Here is a 13,951-nt window from a genome sequence, read left to right as displayed (position 1 = left end):
TTATACATGCATGTGTACAAAAAGAATGACAATTAATTACTAGCAATATGAATGATAGGGTTTTGTGAATACCATTTTTCTCAGTACAATCCTCAAATGATATAAACAGATCAACAAGGATAATTAAAACAAAAAGCATATCATACCATCTGTTTTGAGTAGAGAGCGGCTAAACTTCAAATCCCCTTTTGAACTAACATAGTCCAATATGCTGTCTGCCAGCTCGACAACCCTCGACATTAGCTCTTCAATGCATGTATTTTTGTCTGGCAGCTGAATTATCATGTTGTAGATTACCTATGAATAGACCAAAACAAAATATAGTTGCTTCTTTCAGTGTTAGAGTAGCAACAATTACTTAAAATAACAATATTATAACAACCTTATTGCACTGTAATTTAAACTGTCTAAAAGTGTACTACAATAAGTCTCCATATGCAAACAAGTACTGTCAGTGGGGACAATGTGTTCGACTTTTTTGATATGGGCATATTGCTGCTCGAGTTACTGATCTTGTGTCATATAATAAGGGTGACAAGCCAAGTTTTAATAAATGCTTAAAAACCGTAATGGTATAGCTGTGATGTACAGCTAAATACTTACAAATTCTGATTTTTGAAACACAGGAAACATTTTCTGTAATTCCTGAAATCTGCCTTTCTCTGGTATGTTTTGAAGTTTTCCCACACGCTCGTCCAAGGTTAGCCTTAACATCTGCCGAACAGATGCAGACTTGCTGGATGAAGACATTTTCTTCAAAGATTCTATCAACTGCTTGGAACTGCTTTCCGAAACATCAGGCTCCTCCACCTCCCCAGAATCATTTCCTTTTTCCTCTGAAATAAGTGGATATATTTCGTAGAACTTATAATTTTATGTTGAAACAAAAAACCCCCCAAAAAACAAGAAATGTGCCCATGGGACACTGATGCCCCCACTACATGACAAAGGACACAGATCAACTTTGGGAAAACAATATGTTGCCATTTAAAATGTGTGTATTTATGCTGATGCTGTCAAAACAACTCATTTCTCTGACTGTAGGTATAAAATATTTTCAGAGCTACGCACGACAAAACATTAAAATGACAATTTTTTCTAGGTCAGGGGCCGTTACTCCTACAAAACTGAATGAATCTGGACGCAAAACCCCAGGTGCACAACTGCACATGCTGAACAACATTCGTGTAAACTTTGGTGACTAGGTTAAATACTTTTGGAGCTACGCACAACACAACATTAAAATGACCAATTTTTAACTAAGTCAGGGGCTATAACACTACATGACGAATGAATCTGGACGCAAAACCCCAGGTGCACATCCTGACCAACATTCCTGTAAACTTTAGTGACTCTTAGTCAAATACTGTCTGTATTATTTTTATTGATAGAATAAAAAATTAACCAATGTTCCAAAATCAAATTAGATCCATTTAATTTGTCCTTTCAAAAGTAATTAGACACCTGATATTTCACAAAAAATCATACCAGAAAGACGTGTGTTTCACAGATTTTTCAGTATCATACAATAGTGCAAGTACTTAAAATAAAATCCTTGTTGAATAACACTGTACTTACCTTCAGTACTGATATCCATACTGTCAGACTCCTCGACTACCTTTTCTACTTCAGCTAATCTCTTTTTACGGCCTCTGTTTGTGGCGGCAGGAGTTATGTTGTACATTCTCCTTCGCAGAAATCCAACTAGTGATTTCTAAAAAAAAAAGTAACATTTTTTTGAGACCAGCAATATTCTCTGAACAATTTCTGTCCGTTAATGATAACCAGTTTTATTGCAAAATATATTCACTGTAGCACCAAAAAAAGGGATATGCTTGTTCTCAATAGCTACATGAAAAACCATCTTGTACTTTTTTAATAGTGATCTTTTAAGGTTCCATTTTCTTAAAAACTCGGGAAGACAATTTTGAACCTCAGGTAACCCACAGAAATAAAATGGTTATTCCCAGCAAACCTTTTGATCAAGTGGCAGTTTTTTCTGCACATTCATATCTATCATTTAATTCATAAAATTTGTTGGTAACATATCTTTTGACAAACAAGACGCTGTGTTCAATATAAACGCTTGATGCCCCCAGTGGCATCCTTGTCACAAAGCAACCTAAGTCCAAAACGAGGTCACGGTCAAACTGAGGTCAGGTGATGTCTGAACATGAGGAATGGTCACAGGTTACATCTGCATTCATTCTAGCAATGGGTACTGATGCTAGATGAAATGATCCCATTTTGGTTAACCTCGTACTGATGGACGAATGAACAAACGGACGGACAGGATGATCACTACATGTATATGCCTCTCGCATCAGTAGATGCTGGAGCATAAAAAAGTCACATGCAGGTAATTTCATGCAAAGTCTGTGAAGACTGTTCAATTATGAATTATTCCTTCAAACATGATTTGACTGTTGTTTAATTGGACAAAGAAAGAAAACAATGTTCAGTAAGAAAATCTGCATTAAACAATGGTTTAGGTGTGTACCAAATAAGAGAGGTGTGCTCCAAATAAGAGGATCATGACCTCAGAATGCCTCATGACATCCAGACACAGTTCATTTCTGCTCATATTAATAGCTCTAATTCAGCATGATTTTTCAATGTACATGTACATGGTAAAATGAGAATACACAAGGCTTTATTACGGTATATCCTCCAATTTACCACTGCTCATCACTCTGATGCTTGGATATTTAAACAACATCTTCGACTTACTCCCTAGCTCATGGTGCATTTCCTGAATATCTGAACTGAATCAGACAATTATAGTATACACTGTGCAAAAGCTCAGTTTAATGCTAGTTTAAATTTTTTGCATAAGCTTTATTTTACAGTAATTTCGTAAAACCAAATAATGCAAAAAAGCTTCACATTACATGTTCGCTTATCAATAACTATAAAAGCTAACCTGTAATGTTAAAACATGCATTCAATCATGCAGGCTCATTTTAAAAATATCTCAATCAGGTGATACTATTAGTTGCATTTTGGTTTTCAGGCTTTTTTGAAACTTACTACTTGACTGACCACTGAACTATTTTTCAGACGGAAACAAATGTTATCAGACTAACATTTCTGCTATAAGCCTTTTTAAATGTATTGTGTAAAATGTGCTTGACTTTTGAAAGAAAGCAGAATGATCTGCTAGGAATTTTTCTGAAATGTCAGACAATCTGGTTATTTTCTAAAAGTCGCAGTCTAAAGATTAAAATATAAAAATGCTCGTAATTTGTGTAATTCCATTTGTACCAACAAAGTACCAAGTCTTCATACAAAATCAAATTTAAGACACTTTGAAAGTCTGAAATTATTTACACTTGCTTGTGTTCTTTGCTTCCAAATGATTCTATAGATATGCAACAATGTGAAAACTGAACCATGCTATCATTAAATTATTGCTTCAACAGAATGTTAAAATTACAAAAAAGGTTCATGCATCTACCTATGTATAGGATTTTCATGCCCAATTACATAGTTCTCCCGGATTCCTTCAGTTGGGTTATCCCTCAACGTTGGATAGGCAGCCGCCAGTGCCCTTGCCTGCTGTTGTATTTCAGTCTCAGTTGGCCTGCCTCCACAAGTACCTATCATGGAGTCCATGGATAACCGTATGATCTTTTTTCTCTCAAAATCAATTTCTTTCACGGAGTAGTTTTGTGGCTCTTCAAGTACCAGCGACTTTGGAATAGAGACTACTGATGAAGAACTCAAACTGCCTGAAGTTGAAGGGGTAACTACTGCAGGAGACAAAACTGGACTTCTTGCTGGTAGCGCAACTCTCTGCCTTTTTGACGGTGTGACTTCTATCTCATCTGTGTCAGCATGCTAAAACAGATATTTTTAACAAAACTAGTAAAATAAACACAAAGCAAAGGTTCTCATAATGTGAAAAAATTGGTTCACTATGAGCCACTTCAATTTTCAGATTTGCAGCCTCAAAGTGGCAAGTAATATGTAGTAAATGATATTGTACTAGCATGCAAATACATCATGCAAACTATGCAGAACAATTTAATTAAAACAATGTTCCCCTATATGTCAACAAAGCCATTGTGCCTTAGAACTTCAAATCATTGCATAAATGTAGTTTATACAAAAGTGATTTTTCTTTTAATAAACAAATAAAGTGAATACATGTGGATAAAATTTTCATTGTTTCAAAAAAAGACTTACCACTTCTTTCAGTATCTTTCTAATTTGCTTCCGTTGGAGAAATGATGAAAACAAGTCTTTCAAGTCCCCATCATCCAGATCAATGAAGATACGTCCAGTTATTTCTGCATCTTTAATAATATATATATAAACATAAATATGGATATGGCCATGTGAAAATTATCTCAGTATTTCCTAGGCTATTGTCAAATTTGTTAAGACTAATGTTTAGTCAGCAGGGATGTGGAATTCCTATGTCCAACTTATCCGACTCGGTACTTTCTGGATCTAAGTTTTTGTTGGCAGACAAGAGCATTTTTTCACTATTTGTCCGCGGACAAGCATGCATACATTTTCAGATATAAATTACGCAAAAAGCAAGTTTATGAAGGTGAAAAATAATCTTTCTACGAAATGCATGTTTTCTCAACCTACGGCCTTTCATTTGCTGAAATTTTGGAGAAACCATGCACTTGTGTTTCAATTTGGCATCTTTTTCTGTAGTCTGATTGACTCTTGGTCTCGCGTAATTTAGCACACGGTAACTCTACAAACAGAAACTGGAAACATATACAGTTCTAGCTTGCAAAAGCTTTTGGATAAATTCATTTGCTGACAAAGACAGGAGTCAAGGTCGGGTAAAAAAAAAAAAAAACAAGCAAAGAGAGAACGCATGTACAAATCTATTATTAAATAAAACATGTAAAATTATTTCAAGTCTCGGGCAAGGTTTCCATATGGCTTTTTGTTGTATTGAATCTGTTGAAAGTTACCCTGCCTTGCGGATGCGACTTCAGCCTTATATGCAGACAAAAGTATTCATAACTTTTGTTTTGTCACAGTAAAAAACTGTATAGTTTTATGTTTACTTTTGTTTCTACCTGTACATCATGAAAACACTTGCCCGAAATAAGGAATAATTGCAACGATTCACTTAAAGCTTGATTAGATTCGATTTTGATATCAAATATGTCGATTTGATTCATTTTTTAATTATTGCTGCTATTTAATGTTTGAAGGATGTTTAATCAATGCAATAAATATGAAAAATTAGGATAGTAATTCATCAAGAACAAATCTTAATTTAAACTTCCTGTTGACATATTTTAAATAAATAAAAAAAAAAACATCACATATTTATATATACTACAGAAGCTAGTCTTGCCGACTTAAAATAAAATTGATCTAATATTATCTATTGATGAAATTTATCATAACCATTTGTCAGACACCGATGGAGTGTTTCCTTTCATATGCTGTATAAGATTGGTCATACTATTGGACATGGTGTAACTTACATCCGCGTAAACACATCTTGCATAACATGTGGCTTTTAGTTCTGATCCCCTGCGGAAACCAGAATGTTCCCACAACCTTGATTTGATTTTCTTCGGAGAGTCTTTCAGTATGGGAGACGCCATGTTTAGTTACTTGTATAGTCTAGTACAGTGTTCCCACTCAGATTTTTTTTCAGGGGTAAACTTACCCCCTGGGTACAAAAACTGGGGGTAAAACACAAATTTTGGGGGTATGAAATTTGCCGTGAAGCCAAACGCCGAAAGCCTCGACTGCGACATTCTTGCAGATGAGACAGTTTCCGGGGACCCGGATGTAGATCGGTAACCGTTTAATAAGTGTACTTTCATTTACCAATGCGTTAAAAGATACAACCCGTCTACATTTTTTGACGTCAGAGAGCTGTAAGCCAAAAGATTCGCAGATAACGCACTGCTGCAGTCAGGGTTCGAATTTAAGCTCGCATACTCGTGAAATGCGAGTGCAAATTTCAAACTGCGAGGTGAGATTTCAGCCACCATCAATTTTTTGCGAGTGAATCTTTTGGCTGAATAATGTGCATTTCTAACGGTCGTCTCGATCTTACACTGTTCTTTCTTTAACAACTCTCGGTCATTGCAGCGCATTGTTATTTGCAGAACGAATTTCGGAGCACTCTTTCATCTTCCGTCGTAAACGGAAGTTTACACTCGATACATGTCCCGTGCGCATGTCTTTTCAACTGCTGACAAGTACCTGCGCCAATTTTGATGACGTTTACCGCATCCGGTGGGTTTTTTGGTAATCTATAATAAGTTACTATTTATATAGCGCAAATACGATTGGCTGGACTTGTCACGTGGATGTTTGTGTTAATGTTCTAATAAAGTGACAAGTCGCAGAAAATGCAAGTTGTTTTTTCATTTAGCAAGTTAAATAAAATACCACTTGCGAAAAAATGCAAGTAGAAAATCTGGCTAAATTCTAACCCTGGCAGTATTTCCAAGGTTTATTTTTGTACACATAGCGTGGGATTCCAGCTTAGCGGATTCATCCCCGGCAGTTTCGTACGCGCGCGATCTCGCACCGGGTAAAAAATACTTGCGTGAATTTTATTTTTATAACGTGATTTACGTAGTATTTTACGTGAGTGGGAACTCTGCTAGTAAGAATAAAATTCTATTATTGATTAGATGCCAGATTTACTATTGACCAATTGTATGCTGCATAACAAAAGTCGACATGTGTAAAATGCGGATACAACAGTGCATTTGCGGCATGCACATTTAAAATACGGACTGAATCGAACTTTGAGACTGTGTCTGTATCTGTATTGAATCAAATTGGGGAGTTTAAAACTGGTTTTCCGATGCATCAGAGCGAATCGTTGCACTTTTTAATAATTGGCAGTTTAATGCAGGCTTTATTGCAAATCCTTGATGGTGGAATTTGATGGTGGGCAAGTGCATTTATGTCTCATTTGTCTGTGAGCAAGTGAAAATTATTGGGATTTCCACACCCCCGCAGTCATGTGGACAAAGAAAATATCTAGCACAATTGTCTTGCAAATTACGAAAATAATAAGCATGACCCTCATCATCATCTCTAGGTAGACAACATAAAATATCAAAAATATAAAATCGGTCGACACGAGGTCCAGTGCCAGCTGATAAAATCTATTATGCTTACCGCTAATTGACTGAACTATACTTTCGTCACATTTCTGCTCTGTTCTCAACCAGTCACACAACTTTTCTGTATCAAAATCCTCCAATTCATCTGGGATTCTCTTTGCCATGGTCTTAGTTAAGTTTGTTTATTTCTTTGTTCGATTTTGGCTCCAAAAATTTTGAATGACAGCAGCGGTAAACAAGCATTAAGTTCGGATAAAAAAATACACAATTTCTATGTAATTTAAATTTGGTATAAGTAAAACAAATATCTATTTAAACTCAGCTTAATTATTTCCTTTGAATAAATCGTCTTAAAAATGTTTTGAAGGTTATAAATTGCATATTTGTGAATTCGAAAATATTGATAACCGATGGGGCAGATAACTCTTCGCGCACGTGAAAAAATAATACGGCATGTACACATAAATATTTATATTGTGAATAATACATTTGTAAGTTATTATTCAATAGTTATTAAAGGCTAATTTAGTGGACTTTGCGTTTGCTTCTGTTCTTAGGATAATCAGATCTATATCTCTGTGATAAGTAAGCTTCACCAGCGTTTTATTGTTATATTTAAGTGCCTCCAAAATGGGATGGAAGTGTCATTTCTGTATAACTTTCATTGCATTGACGTTACGTCTTCTTATGAGACATATCTTCTCAGAACATTCATACTCTCCAAACTTCTCAATAAAATGTGATCTTGGCGGATGTCCAAATATATACACAAAGTACAATTCTTTTTATCGTCACGTTGTTCGTGAACACCTGGCTCTAATGACTGCTCAACGGCCACCGTGGCCTTGCCAGTATACAAATACACAGAATGATGAAGGCGAACAATCTGATTCTGATCATGAGCTTGACCCTGTAGATGATGGAAACCTTGAAGACAACGACAACCTTGTAGATGATGACAACCAATATGGAAATAATGCAGATATGGTAATAACTCGTACTTAATTCATACAATTATGTTATTAGCAACAATGCTGTTGAAGAACAGTATTTTCATTTAAATCACTTGAATGCTCAAATTGAAAACTTCAACAAATACTGTACGTGATTCGGTCCCATTTACACATAAAAATAAAAACAGTTATCAGACTTCCAGAAATTTGTCCGTCCAACAGACATGGTTGCAGAATTTAATGAACTCCCCTGGATTTTAATTGAGATTTAGTCCCACTGACTGTCATTTATTGTATTCCAAGAATCGCAATTTCTGAGAAAAAATGACGTCATTTAAAAAATACCGGTGCAAAATCTCGAAATTAATGAATAACATGCCTGTCGAACGTACCGACAGCAAAAATGAGTATGAAATGAAGAGGTTATATCTTCATAAAATATAAATGATAACTGGCAAAGAATACTGCCTATAGCTTGTAAAACAGCATGTTAAAATGGTACTTTACTGAGGCTTTTTTGGTTAGAACTGCATTACAAGTTCAGTTTCAGTCCGAAGGTTTGTTTTTTGGTCCAGCAGATTTCTAGACATTTTTCCCAACTTTCCGGAAGTTAAAATCTGGGTTATCAGCATGATAATTTATGTACATGAATTATTCACATCTTAAAATTGTTCTGCAAACATCCAACTTTGGATCCAATATTTTTGCAAGAAATTCACTTCATGTTAAATGTCTTGATTTGTTTATTACAGATTGTGGATGATCATATTAATGAACAAAGACAGGCAATATCATACCTGATGGGATTAAGAGAAAATCACAGAATAAGAGGGGTAATTGTAATTTTCTTAATTACTGAAAGAGGATTTTGCAATGCTGTCCATGTCTTGGAAGGGCCATTTACTGATGTTGCGAGAACTCGTGGCCCGATCAATTTGCTTATTATCTTGTCCATGTAGTATGATGTACATTTAATGCTATAAATGAATGTAAATGATAATATACGTAATAAGATATTATCAAAGTAAGTAATTTCTGGTTTAAGGTCTGTTCACATTCAACATCATACTATGTAAAATTTCAGGCTTTTCATTTTTGAACAAAGTTTTAAGTCTGCATGTACATCGTTTTCATGCAGTTAAATTGTATATAGAATGTTTAGATTTAAAGAGTCCAGTTTGACACAAACAATTAATGTAGATTATATAAGCTATCAGGTCAATTTTTTTCCTTTATTTTTTTTTTTTTTCAAAACATATTCCACAATCTGCAAGAGAAGAAATTCCAATTATGAATTTAGTCCTATTGAATGTTTTCATTTTAAAATTCTTGCGATAACGTGCCCAACATTTTATAAATCTGGTATAATAATAATAATAATAATATCTTCAAGCTTTCTAGACATTCAAAGAAAGATGCTGCTTCATGCAAAAGTCAGTGAAATTAAATTTTAAAATCACACTCAATTTTTTTTATAGACTACAGCTGAGGCAGTAGCAGAGGGAACCAATGCAATAGTTTTGCGCTATGTTAACACCATTCGGACAAACGTTTACCAGATATTGCAGAGAGAGGGCATTGATCCAGCTAATGTAAATGGATTGTCATCCCAGTTTGACGTAATGCTGCCATTTGAACAACTTACTACAGCCTATGAGCGTGAACAGTATATAAAAAGAAATTTTTATTATGTGGTAAGGACAATTTTGAGCTTTCAAAATTTGAAATATAAGTGTGTGACTTAGTATGTGAAATTCAAAGGATTTTTCTTTTGGATAACTGTAAATCAAATTTAAAATCCAAGTATGTGCATGCCTTTTCACTATTTAAATACTTGCAGTATAGCTTCGTATACATCTTCAGATTATTTACATATTTTGAGAGTACCGATACTAAGCAAACATATTTTTTCTTTGTTTTGGTATCTCTATAATCTATTTCATATTTGCAACTGTGAACTCGTGATCAAATCTTTATGTGTGCCAGAAGTTTTACTGGGGCACATCAGTCACAACATAATTTATGATGAGTACAAAACATTATCAGGGTATACCTTAGTAGTGCAATTTAATGATTTGATTTTTGGTTGCAGGTTTATCCCACTACTAAAGCTAAAGTGTATTTCTGACAATCATAGCATCTTTATTTTATTCCGAATCACATCCAAAGGATGTTCATGTGCTACACAAAATATTGTCCCATTCATAAACAATGTGGATGAATTATCAATGAACAAGCAGTTCTTATTCAACCTCTATCTCCACTCACTCTGACCATATAGATTATACAAGATCTATCAATAAGGTATTCCAGTCTATGGTTACATCACAAGCTGGATCCAGAGAGTTCATCATAGATATGAGGCACATTAAATTTGTATTTATTTCTCATCCATGTGTATTGATAGACTGGCATTTAAACAGAAAGTAAATCTACAAAAAGCTGCAACCATCAGACATTTCAAGGCTTTGATTATTAAAGCTAGTCTCTATCTTTTTTTCAGAATCCTGAATATGTTTGTGTTGGGCAGAATTTAGTTGATAACCGAAGACAAAGAGCAAGGGATTATATCGTTAGAGAGGAAAATTTTGCCTATTTTCCAATGAATAAAAGCTTGGAACAGTTTTTTCAGAACTCAAGGCTATTTGAAATTGCCACTTGTGCAAGGACTCCCAATAACAATGGATTTTATAATGTCTTATCAGGTGGAAGTATTTTCATTAACAATGCATTGTTTCATACTAATTCAAATGCTTTGCAAATTATTTTGTACTTTGATGATTTGGAAATTTGTAACCCAATGAACAAAAAGGCAGGTTCCCATAAACTTGGGCTATTTTACTACACAATAGGAAATTTACCTCAGACCTATAGATCTAGACTTCCAGCTGTTCGAACTTTAGCAATAATAAAACGTAAAGTTATGAACAAACACACAATAAATGTTGTCCTTGAAAGCATAAGACAAGACTTGATCAAGTTGGAACAAGGAATAACTATTACCGTATCAGGTGTCAATCATTTTATTAAGGGTTCCTGTTTATGTTTCATTGGAGACAACTCTGCTGCACATGAATTTGGCGGTTTTAAGATTGGTGTGGGCTTTTCATTTAAAAAATGTAGAGAATGTGAATGTACTTTTCGCGACATGCAATCACAATTCCATGAGCGTTTGCTCATAAAAAGATCTAAAGAGACCTATGAACGTGCCTGCAATGAACTCTTGCAGGCAGATACACAACACATGAGAGGAATTCTCAGTACAAATTATGGTATTAGTCAAAGAAGTGTTGCATCAGATTTTCCAAATTTTGATATTACCAAAATGATTCCGCAGGATATTATGCATGTTATGTTTGAAGGTGTCGGTATATATGAAACTAAGGCTGTACTTACAAAATTGGTTGAGGAACAATATTTTAATTTAAATCAACTGAATGCTCAAATTGAAAACTTCAGGTATGGCTTCAGAGATAGGGCTAGTCAGCCAGTACCTATTCCTCAAAAAGTTTTTAACAATAATGAAACTAACTTAAGACAGTCGGCGTCAAGTATGATAGTGTTAATGAAACTTTTGCCTTTTATTCTTGTAGAAAAGTTACATTGTGATTCAGACAATCAGTACATTTCATTTTTGACCGAGTTATGTAACATTGCATTAATAATTTTATCTCCTGTTGTATCTGTAGAAACTATTCTTATGTTGCAAGTTGTAATACAAGACCATTTGAAAAAGTTTAAACTGTTGTTTCCCAACAAAAATATTATTCCTAAACAACATTATATGGTTCACCTTCCCTCAACTATTGAGAGATACGGCTCCTTGACTAATGTATGGAGTATGAGATTTGAAGGTAAACATCAATTTATAAAACAGCGATTGTCTGGAAGTAATAACTTTAAGAATGTTGTTAAGTCTGTGGCCGACCGATGTGCTATGTATTAATGTTCTCTGAATTCTAGTGAAGAACATCCACTCTTAAGAGAGATAGGCAGTTTGGAAAATGTTTGCCTTTAGATGACTTAGAAAATGCCAAGCACTCAATAAATGCTTTTTTTGGGGTAGATATTGTTCACATTCAAAATGTTTTTGAAACATCATGGATTATTTTTAATGGACAAAAATTTATAAAAGAAGAATGTGAAGTTGCTTTTGGTGAGAGTGGAGGTTTACCAGAATTTGGGCATTTAGTTTCAATATGGGTGGCAAAAGTGAAAGTCAATGAAAATTTGTTTGATCAGCATATATATTTTCAGCTCAAAATGTATGAAACTGTTAATTTTAATGATCAGATTAATGCATATCAAGTGGTTGAACCAACAGTTGCACAGGGTTTAGAGCTTGTTCACATAGACAATATATTTGTTTCCTCAGCTCTGCATATGTACAAAGGAATTGGTGGCAGAATGTTCATTTTTGCACCATATGACTTAGTAGATGTTGTGCGTCTCAGACAAACAGAGTAGTTGCTATCAGATGAGACCAATAAAGGTTAATATATTTTCATGTGTGTCTTTTTGATAATGATATGCTCTGAATTTTCTTTTATAATTGAGAGGTTGTTTTTTTCTGACACTGGTTTGTAGTTATAAAATGCTGACCAAGATCATTTTAGTTGCAATCTACCAATCTTTGACAGAATAGTGGACATTTTCTTAACTTAAAATATGCTGAGGGCCGGTCGATATAACTTTTGAAAAGATGAATAGATTGAATGCTTGTTTAAATTTTTTTTTTTTTTGTATACAGCCCGCCCGCTTAGCTCAGTAGGTAAGAGCGTTGGTCTACGGATCGCGGGGTCGCGAGTTCGATCCTCGGGCGGGGCGTATGTTCTCTGTGACTATTTGATAAACGACATTGTGTCTGAAATCATTAGTCCTCCACCTCTGACTCATGTGGGGAAGTTGGCAGTTACTTGCGGAGAACAGGTTTGTACTGGTACAGAATCCAGGAACACCTGTTAGGTTAACTGCCCGCCGTTACATGACTGAAATACTGTTGAAAAATGGCGTTAAACCCAAAACAAACAAACAAAATTTTTGTACACAGGTTATTGATAGAAACTGGCAGATGGCACAATGCGAATGTGTTATAATATTTATGTATTAACCTAGAGGACAAATTTCACTTTTACTAGAATGTAAATGATATAAAGACCTCAAAGCAAAGTATATACTGGAAAAAAAACCAAACATATCAAAATCAGTGGAACTGATATCAACTGAAAACATTTCGACCTTGACAAAACTGTCCATCTTTTGTATACAGGGCTTTTGAACTTCATAAAACTATTTATTACCCTTTGCACACTTTTCTCCTCTGACATTTTCATGAAAACACTTCACTTGATAAGACATTATAAAAGCCATTTCCTGACTTTTTATCCAGATAATTACATGTTTATGTAGGTTCCCACTTAATAATGATTCAGTTTGATTTCCAGTTCAAAAAAGAATGAAATCAAGCTCTGTATATTCTGCAATAAACAACGGTTGATACATGGACCCTTAAGAGAGCAAAATGATATCAAATTGCTGCATGACATTACTCCTCAGGGGGAAAATGAAGTCCAGCAAAATGTTTATTGCAATTTGCAAAAAAAATGAAGCTCTTGTTTTGGCAGCTCAGCATCTTTTAAACTTGTTTTGCTCTGTTTTCTGGGATTTTCATTCTTTGCATTTATTTGAGTATGGCATTCTTAGCCAAAGTTACACACTCTACTGCAGGTAGTAGCTTCTGTGGATAGTATACATATTGCATGCAGTTATCTTATACTTATTCTGTAGATTACATCAGAATAAACAGTAATAAACAGTAAATGTAAAGTTGATTGCCTTACTTATTTTTATATGCAACAAACTTCTATATATACAATATCCAAACTGTTGAAGTGTTAATGTGTAACATTACAGCTTTTTAAC

General features: G+C 34.5%; 3 protein-coding genes across 5 annotated transcripts in view; 2 read left to right on the top strand and 1 right to left on the bottom strand.

The window, feature by feature from the left end:
- The window catches only part of LOC123525505 (E3 ubiquitin-protein ligase Topors-like), a 59,423-nt gene that overhangs the window by 34,822 nt on the left and 10,650 nt on the right, over positions 1–13,951 (top strand). The window lies entirely within an intron of this gene.
- On the bottom strand, positions 1,579–7,483 carry LOC128555479 (uncharacterized). Its single transcript, XM_053537821.1, has 4 exons — positions 7,132–7,483; positions 4,189–4,298; positions 3,458–3,840; positions 1,579–1,714 (listed from the first exon to the last, which is right to left on the bottom strand). The coding sequence occupies exons 1-4, from the start codon at positions 7,238–7,240 to the stop codon at positions 1,705–1,707; spliced, it is 612 nt and encodes a 203-aa protein (XP_053393796.1). The 5' UTR covers positions 7,241–7,483; the 3' UTR covers positions 1,579–1,704.
- LOC123561730 (uncharacterized) lies at positions 7,704–13,858 on the top strand. Its single transcript, XM_045354307.2, has 4 exons — positions 7,704–8,063; positions 8,782–8,862; positions 9,508–9,723; positions 10,533–13,858. Exons 1-4 carry the CDS (start codon positions 7,707–7,709, stop codon positions 11,973–11,975), a joined length of 2,097 nt encoding a protein of 698 aa, XP_045210242.2. The 5' UTR covers positions 7,704–7,706; the 3' UTR covers positions 11,976–13,858.

Source organism: Mercenaria mercenaria, chromosome 3 (assembly GCF_021730395.1).
Source record: "Mercenaria mercenaria strain notata chromosome 3, MADL_Memer_1, whole genome shotgun sequence".
Classification (NCBI taxonomy): domain Eukaryota; kingdom Metazoa; phylum Mollusca; class Bivalvia; order Venerida; family Veneridae; genus Mercenaria; species Mercenaria mercenaria.
Note: the sequence above shows the minus strand (reverse complement) of the source record. Positions and strands in the feature narration are given on the sequence as shown.

What these genes read in the sequence shown, in the direction of transcription:
- LOC128555479 (XM_053537821.1), bottom strand. Translation starts at nt 7,240, where the DNA reads ATGGCAAAGAGAATCCCAGATGAATTGGAGGATTTTGATACAGAAAAG. An exon ending in TATAGTTCAGTCAATTAGCG is followed by an intron (nt 4,299 to 7,131) that starts GTAAGCATAATA and finishes ATATTATTAAAG; the next exon opens with ATGCAGAAATAACTGGACGT. An exon ending in GAAAGATACTGAAAGAAGTG is followed by an intron (nt 3,841 to 4,188) that starts GTAAGTCTTTTT and finishes TATCTGTTTTAG; the next exon opens with CATGCTGACACAGATGAGAT.
- LOC123561730 (XM_045354307.2), top strand. Translation starts at nt 7,707, where the DNA reads ATGGGATGGAAGTGTCATTTCTGTATAACTTTCATTGCATTGACGTTA. An exon ending in AAAATCACAGAATAAGAGGG is followed by an intron (nt 8,863 to 9,507) that starts GTAATTGTAATT and finishes TTTTTTTTATAG; the next exon opens with ACTACAGCTGAGGCAGTAGC. An exon ending in AAAGAAATTTTTATTATGTG is followed by an intron (nt 9,724 to 10,532) that starts GTAAGGACAATT and finishes TCTTTTTTTCAG; the next exon opens with AATCCTGAATATGTTTGTGT.